General features: G+C 41.7%; 2 protein-coding genes across 2 annotated transcripts in view; one reads left to right on the top strand and one right to left on the bottom strand.

The window, feature by feature from the left end:
• PIGX (phosphatidylinositol glycan anchor biosynthesis class X) overlaps nt 1–2,954 on the bottom strand; it is a 34,184-nt gene extending 31,230 nt beyond the window's left edge. Inside the window, exons 1-3 of the mRNA XM_007465886.1 lie at nt 2,937–2,954; nt 575–858; nt 331–497 (exon numbers count right to left, since the gene is read on the bottom strand). Of these exons, the coding sequence (XP_007465948.1) occupies nt 331–497; nt 575–858; nt 2,937–2,954 (469 nt within the window). The remainder of the gene's footprint in view (nt 1–330; nt 498–574; nt 859–2,936) is intronic.
• On the top strand, nt 773–7,658 carry CEP19 (centrosomal protein 19). The gene is made up of 3 exons (XM_007465865.1): nt 773–942; nt 5,502–5,698; nt 6,321–7,658. The coding sequence occupies exons 2-3, from the start codon at nt 5,569–5,571 to the stop codon at nt 6,680–6,682; spliced, it is 492 nt and encodes a 163-aa protein (XP_007465927.1). The 5' UTR covers nt 773–942; nt 5,502–5,568; the 3' UTR covers nt 6,683–7,658.
• The last annotated feature ends 248 nt before the right edge of the window (nt 7,659–7,906 follow it).

Raw genomic sequence — 7,906 nt, forward strand, 5'->3', positions numbered from 1 at the left:
CTCCGGACGCGCAAGCCCAGCGGCCATGGCTCACGGGCCCAGCCGCTCCGCGGCAAGTAGGATCCTCCCAAACCGGGGCACGAACAAAGCCCGACTCTCCAAAGAACCAGGAGCAGCCACAAAGCAATGAAGACGGGGGGAGGAGCGGGGGGGTAGCAGGAAGCTTGCGGCCTTTGTTTTTAACCTCCTGCAGCTCACCCTACAGCTCTAGGGTCGCTAGAAGTACCTTTGTTAAGGGCGGAAGGGAGAGTACTGGGGAGGCTGGAGTGCTCCCCACCCTCTCGGCCCTAAACCCCGCCCTCACCCCTGAAGCCCCGCCCTTCCCCTTACCAGCGTCGGTGGGGGTGGTGTTGAAGGCTATGGCTGGCGAGCAGGTGAGTCCAGCCGCCTCCCAGAGGAGTAGCCAGGCCACCGCCCGGACGGCCACGGCCGGGGGAGCCAGGACGCCGGAGAACGCGCGCCCCAGAAGAGCGCGCGGGGACAAAATGCGGAGGAACCTGCACACGCCTCACACCGCTCCTAGAGCGCGCTGTCACGGAGTTAGAGACCGAGACGGAAGACTCAATGCGCGCACGCCAGCGGTCCAGCCGTTACCCTGCTCCCCGCATCCCCAGCCCCCGAAAGTTCCGGCGTCAAGGAGGCTGCGGTCCCGCCCCCTCGTCGCCCCGCCCCTCGCACTCCCGGTCGGGGGCGGAGCGAGGAGCGGCGGAAGCGCCGTGACGTGTGCCAGGGCAGTTGCTCTAGGGGCCGCTCCGCGGGATACCGGGATACTCTGAGCTCCGCGCGGTGACCTGGGGACAGCCTAGCCGAGCTCCCGGCGTCCACCTCCACTTCCAGGTATTTGCCGATGCGGGCCTCCTGCCGGGGAATTCACCCCACGGTGCGGAGCTGTGGCTGTCGCCTCTTTCTGCAGCGCCAGGCTGCGCCTGGCCTCAAAGTCAAGTGCTCCTAGGTGCACTACGGTTAGTGGAAACACCCTCTCACGGAGATTTTAGACGTTGACCTGCAGAAGATGCATTTTCTGTACTTCTCTATGGGTAAGAAAGTCAGTCTTGCACTAGTGGGGGCGTGGATAGGGAGAGGATCGTCTACCTGATGGCAAAATCCGTACACTTTTAGGTGCTGTGGGGATGCTTGGCAAGATTATGCAGGTCACTGATCCTTGAGGAGAAAAGTATTAATGTCTAGGAAGAAGTGCTGGGTAAATGTGTCGTCTGTCTTCATGAATTGAATATGTAAGCAGAGCTGGAGTGTATCCAATGCAGATTGGAACAGAACGGAGGGCTCTAGGATGGATGTCTTATAGAGGAAAGATGTCAGAAGATACTACCTAAAACTGAAGATAGCAGTATAAGCATACTGTTAAGAAATATGAAGATAAATTTTGGAAGAAACATTTAAAACAAACCTATGGAGAGGGGAAGGGGAGAGGACAACAGTTTTTTGTTATAAGCTTCATAGAATTATGTTACATTTTAAACAGAATACAAACATTACTTTAATAAAAATAAAAGTTTAGTTTTAAAAAGAAAGAAAAGAGTGTAGCCATAAAACTACATTATTGAGCATCACTTGCATATATCATTTATTAATACAGCCATTTGCTTGAGTGTATGGAATTTGTATTGTGCTCAGTAGGATCTTCTAGAAAGTTTACTAACAACAAATTTTAGTGAGTTGAACTGGGAGTAGTATTTGTTTTAAAAAAAAAAAAAGAAAAGAAGAAAGAGGTGGAGTGGGATCATGGCATCAGATCAGAGGCAGAGCACAATAATTTGATAACACAGTTTTTTATATATTGGGTTGGCCAAAAAGTTCCCTTGGTTTTTAAGTAAAAATAAAAGGCACATTTTTCCCAAAAATATTTATTTATTTATTTATTTATTTATTTATTTATTTTGGCTGCACCAGGTCTTCATTGAGGCACATGGGTGCTCTTAGTTGCTGCATGCGGACTCCTAGTTACGGCATGCATGCAGGATCTAGTTCCCCAACCAGGGAACAAACCCAGGCCTCCTGCATCAGGAGCGCAGAGTCTTACCCACTGGACCACAAGGGAAATCCCACATTTTTCATTTTTCATTTTTACCAAGAACTTTATTGAACAATGTATTCACCATTTTGTTCCACTACTTTCTGCCATTTTCCAGGCAACTCAATAATTCCATCTTCCCAAAACTTTTTATCCTTTTGAGCAAAGAATTGTTCTAGGTGCTTTTTACAGTCTTCCAGAGAAGTGAAATTTTTTCCATTAAGAGAATTTTGTAAAGACCGAAATAAATGGAAATCCGAAGGTGCAATGTCTAGTGAATATATTGGATGAATCAGAACTTCCCAGCCAAGCTGTCACAGTTTTTGCCTGGTCATCAAAGAAACATGCAGTCTTGCATTATCCTGATGGAAGATTATGCGTTTTCTGTTGACTAATTCCGGATGCTTTTTGTCTAGTGCTGCTTTGAGTTGGTCTAATTGGGAGCAGTACTTGTTGGAATTAATCGTTTGGTTTTGCGGAAGGAGCTCATAAGAGAGGATTCCCTTCCAATCCCACCATATACACAACATCACCTTCTTTGGATGAAGACCAGCCTTTGGTGTGGTTGGTGGTGGTTCATTTCGCTTGCCCCACCATCTCTTCTGTTCCACGTTATTGTACAGTATCCACTTTTCATCACCCGTCACAATTTGTTTTAAAAACAGAATGTTTTCATTACGTTTAAGTAGAGAATCACATTCGGAAATATGGTTAAGAAGGTTTTTTTCACTTAACTTACGTGGAACCCAAACATCAAAGCGATGAACATAACCAACTTGGTGCAAATGATTTTCAGTGCTTGATTTGGATATTTTGAGTATGTCGGCTATCTCCCACATTGTATAATACTGATTGTTCTCAATTAATGTCTCGATTTGATGGCTATCAACTTAACCTTGTGTACCCGACCGTGGAGCATCATCCGGCGAGGAATCTCCAGCACGAAACTTGGCAAACCAGTTTTGACACGTTCGATCAGTCACAGCACCTTCTCCATACAATGCCCAAATCTTTTTTTGCGTTTCAGTTGTGTTTTTACCTTTCTTGAAATAATAAAGCGTAATATGCCGAAAATGTTGTTTTTTTCCCCTATTTTCTATATTAAAACGGCTACACAAAAATTCACCAATTTTAGTGCACACTGAGATGACAGCTGTCACAATACAGTCTAACAAAACTGTTTCAAATGAAGTTAAAGACAACTAAGCGCTACTAGAGCCAGCTTATGGAATGAACGAACTTTTTAGCCAACACAGTATGATCCATTTCCTAAGAGTAAAAATTCTCACATCCAATAGGAAGGGGTAAATAATATAGATTATGGTATATGCATAGGAAAAAACATTTGCAGTCATAATAATTTGCATTTTAGAAAGACATTTAATGGCAAAATTACATAGGTTGTTAAATTTAAAAGGCAGGACTTAAGAAAGAATGAAATAATGCCATTTGCAGCTACATGATGAACCTAGAGAGTATCATACTAAGTGAAGTAAGTCAGAAAGAGAAAGACAAATACCATACGATATCACTTATATGTGGAATCTAAAATATGACACAAATGAACTTATCTACAAAACAGAAACAGACTCACAGGCATAGAGAATGGACTTGTGGTTGCCATGGGGGAGGGGGCGTAGGAGAGGGATGGATTGGGAGTTTGGGATCAGCAGATGTAAACTGTCATATATAGAATGGATAAACAAGGTCCTACTGTATAGCACAGGGAACTATATTCAATATCCTATGATAAACCATAATGGAAAAGCATATGAAAAAGAATATATGTATTTATATTTATTACTGAATCACTTTGCTGTACAGCAGAAATTAACACAACATTGTAAGTCAACTATACTTCCATAAAATAAAATTTTGTAAAAATTTAAAAGGTAGGAAACAGTATGTATGATATAAAAACATACTATAGCTAAAAAACAAACAAACCAAAAAAACCAAACACAAACAAACAAAAAACTATGCCTAGAAAGACTGGAAGGAATCAGGGATGATTATTTTGTATGTCTCTTCCTCCCCCTTCCCCACTCCCATACCAGTTTTCTACAATGAACATGTATTAAGTAACCATGTTCCTAGTGATTCTCTAACAGAACTGAATTTATGAAGATATCATCCCTATGCTGCTTTACCTCCAGGTTCTTTGACATTTGCAAATCTTTCTGAGAATATTGTAGTCACATCTAAAGCAGTCCCTATAATTAAGTATATTTTGGCATTGAGAGCAGGGAAGGGAAGAGGGAATGGAAAGTATTAACCTTTAAAATGGTTGTTTCAAATACTATATGCTAACACAAATATATGGAATCTTAAAAAACGGAACTGATGAACCTAGTGGCAGAGCAGGAATAAAGACGCAGATGTAGAGAACAGACTTGAGGGCACAGCGGGGGAAGGGGAAGCTGGGATGAAGTGAGAGAGTAGCACGGACCTATGTACACTACCAAATGTAAAATGGATGGTGGGAAGCTGCTGCATAGCACAGGGAGATCAGCTCGACACTGTGATGACATAGAGGGGTGGGATAGGGAGGGTGGGAGGGAGACGCAAGAGGGAGGGGATATGGGGATTTATGTATACATATAGTTGATTCACTTTGTGGTACAGCAGAAACTAATACATTGTAAAACAATTATACTCCAATAAAGATTAAAAAGTAATAAATAAATTAAATGTTTCTTGTAACTGAAAAAACATCATGTAGTGAGACAAGTAAGTTGAAATAAAAGCCATGTAAGCTTTATTGCCTCAAATATGTGGAGGCTGATCATGCCTTTTTTGATCAGACTTCTAAACTGTGAACACTTCAAGGATGTACAGGGGCTGTGTCTTCTATTAACACATTGAATTAAACAATGCAATACCTACTACAGTCCAGGTATTGTGCTGGGGATATTGTGGTGAACAGTGGATATGTTCCCTGCCCTCATGGAGCATATAGAATAGAAGGAAAAGAAAAGTGATAAAGTAAGTAGTTGCAAAAAACTCAATGAGTAGAATGATTGGGGAAGTACAAAGGAGAGAGGTCTGGTCTAGTGAACCCTTCAGGACATAATGTGTAAGATTAAAAAACTCTTAGTACCTTGACATAGAGGGTGCTTGTACATACTTGTTTAATTGGTAAACAAAAAAGATCCTGTAAGTTGATGCTTGGGCTGACTCAGAGGTTCATATACAGTCTTTCGTTAAGAGTACAGTACATGAAGAGATCCAAACGGAACTGCATTTCTAGGTTCATGTGTGAACAAATCTACACCCCTCAATGAACCAGGGATTCTATAGACTAAAGATAACCTGGGGCCAAACTTAACTTTCCAGGTAGCTCTTGAAATACTGAGCTTCAGCTGACTATGCATCTCTAGAACTGGAGTAGATTCAGATCTGCTGGGGAGGAAAAGTAGAGGAGAATGTGATTTATCCAACACTTAATTTTTTTTTTCCCCTTTAGCAGGAAGTCATTATGCGACTAACACATCTTCATCAGATTTCCTCTGATTTACCGTGAAGTGTATGTGAGAATGATGTGCACTGCCAAGAAATGTGGAATTAGGTTCCAGCCTCCGGCTGTTATCTTAATCTATGAGAATGAAATGAAGGCAAAAAGTCGCCAGCGCATCATGCCTGTCCGAAACTTTTCAAAGTATTCAGGTATCTTATGTTTTATCTTGCCTCCTATCTTAAATATTCGCTGAGTCAGTTTATAAGAACGATTTGAGTCTCATGTAATGGAATGACATGGCCTTCAGAGTTAGACCGACCAAGGTTCAAGTCGTGACTGTCAGGGTAGGTGTGAAATCTTGGCTAAATTACTTAATCTTGGTGAGCATCAGTTTCCTAATCTGTAAAAGGAAATTGATAATCCCACCCTTTGAGATCTGCAGTGTGGATTAAATGAGATAGCATTATTCAGTAATATTAATTCCCTTCTCTCCCTCCAAATGTGTTTTTTATTTGTAATCTTGATATTTTCTTGGTACCAGTACTAATATCTAAAGCGGTAATACTACTTTTTCTCCTCAGATGTTTTCTCTAGTTGAAAGTATTTAACATCTCCTCAAAGTGATTTTAAGTTACAGAAATAAAAAATATATCCCTCCTTCCCCCATCACACTCAAAGTTGTATATAAAGAAATAATTCTGTAAAATAGTTCATTCCCAAAAGCCAGTTAGCTACTTGACTATAATGACAGGTAATGGTTTCAGTAACTTGTGGTACCTGAATAGTCTGTGGTGTTGCGTGTGGTATAATAGTTTTGTTTCTCCCTCCTAGATTGCAGCAGAGCTGCTGAACAATTAAAGAATAATCCACGACACAAGGGTTACCTGGAGCAGGTATCCCTGAAGCAACTGGAGAAGTTATTCAGTTTTTTACGAGGTTACTTGTGGGGGCAGAGTTTGGCAGAAACAATGGAACAAATTCAGCGGGAAACAACCATTGATCCTGAGGAAGACCTGAACAAACTAGATGACAAGGAACTTGCCAAAAGGAAGAGCATCATGGATGAACTTTTTGAGAAAAATCAGAAGAAGAAGGATGATCCAAATTTTGTTTATGACATTGAAGTGGATTTCCCACAGGATGAACAACTACAGTCCTGTGGCTGGGACACAGAGTCAGCTGACGAGTCCTGATAACCAAAAACTAAAAAAAAAATGATTGGGTAGTAGAAAATCCATGTTTATACAAGACCATAGATTGGTTGTAGAAAAATCTGTAAAGAACACTATGCATATTGGGTCACGTTTGGACTGACCATGTTACTTTTCAAAACCAAGATATGTAGAGCATCTACTATGTCGGTGCATATGGAATATAGGGAAAAGAGAATATAGGAATCTGCCTTTAAGGAGCTTACAGTCTAATTGGAAGATAAGTCAAAAGCTTATGAAAAACTAGTTTAATGGTATTAGGAAGCATTAGATCCAAATGCTTGATAAAGGCTAGAGAGGATCAGAACCTAGATTACTGTAGGGTAGAATAGTCAGGGAGGACTTTGTCCATCAGTGGCAAGATGGTACTTTGCCTGGCCCTTGAAATGGTAGTATTTGGATAGAAGCTTATATAGGATTCCAGATTAAACTGGGAGGAAAAAAAGGGGGATGTTGCAGGGGATTGGTAAAGAGATAGGAATTAGAACGTTTTATTTGAGGAGCAGTAAGCAAATTATAGTTTGATAAGATCAGAGGGCATATATGGTTGCCAGGGGATTATTCTTTATGCATTGTTTTTATATCTATTTAACTCTAGAGTAGAAGAGTACCCCTGCAGAATGCCCTGCAGCTTCAAGTGGATGTAATCTGATGGATAGCAGGAGAATTCTGCCCCATCCCCCTGCCCCAGTATCAGGAAATATGTACTAAAGACATTCTGAAACCCTGAACCTCTTCGCATAAATAAGAGGTTGGTTTGTAAAATGGGAAATCTACCCATAATAAATGAACATATGTACAGCCAGTTTAGGCCTATTCATGAGTTTGTATCTCCAAAGAGAAGATCCTTTTTGAACAAGGTTATATATGTACAGGTATATCTTTCTTCATATTAGAATATCATTTAATTGGTAGAAATCCTGTTTTCTGCAAGAAAATTAATACCCATTAAATAAAGCTATAAAAGTTACTCATTCTTTCCACCTGTCCATCCCTACTCTCCTTACCATTAAAAGCCTCATTAAAGAGGTCATTCTTGGGCTTCCCTGGTGGCACAGTGGTTGAGAGTCCGCCTGCTGATGCAGGGGACACGGGTTCGTGCCCCGGTCCGGGAAGATCCCGCATGCAGCAGAGTGGCTGGACCCGTGAGCCATGGCCGCTGAGCCTGTGTGTCCGGAGCCTGTGCTCCGCAACAGGAGAGGCCAC

The sequence above is a fragment of the Lipotes vexillifer genome, unplaced genomic scaffold (assembly GCF_000442215.2).
Source record: "Lipotes vexillifer unplaced genomic scaffold, Lipotes_vexillifer_v1.1 scaffold853, whole genome shotgun sequence".
Lineage (NCBI taxonomy): Eukaryota > Metazoa > Chordata > Mammalia > Artiodactyla > Lipotidae > Lipotes > Lipotes vexillifer.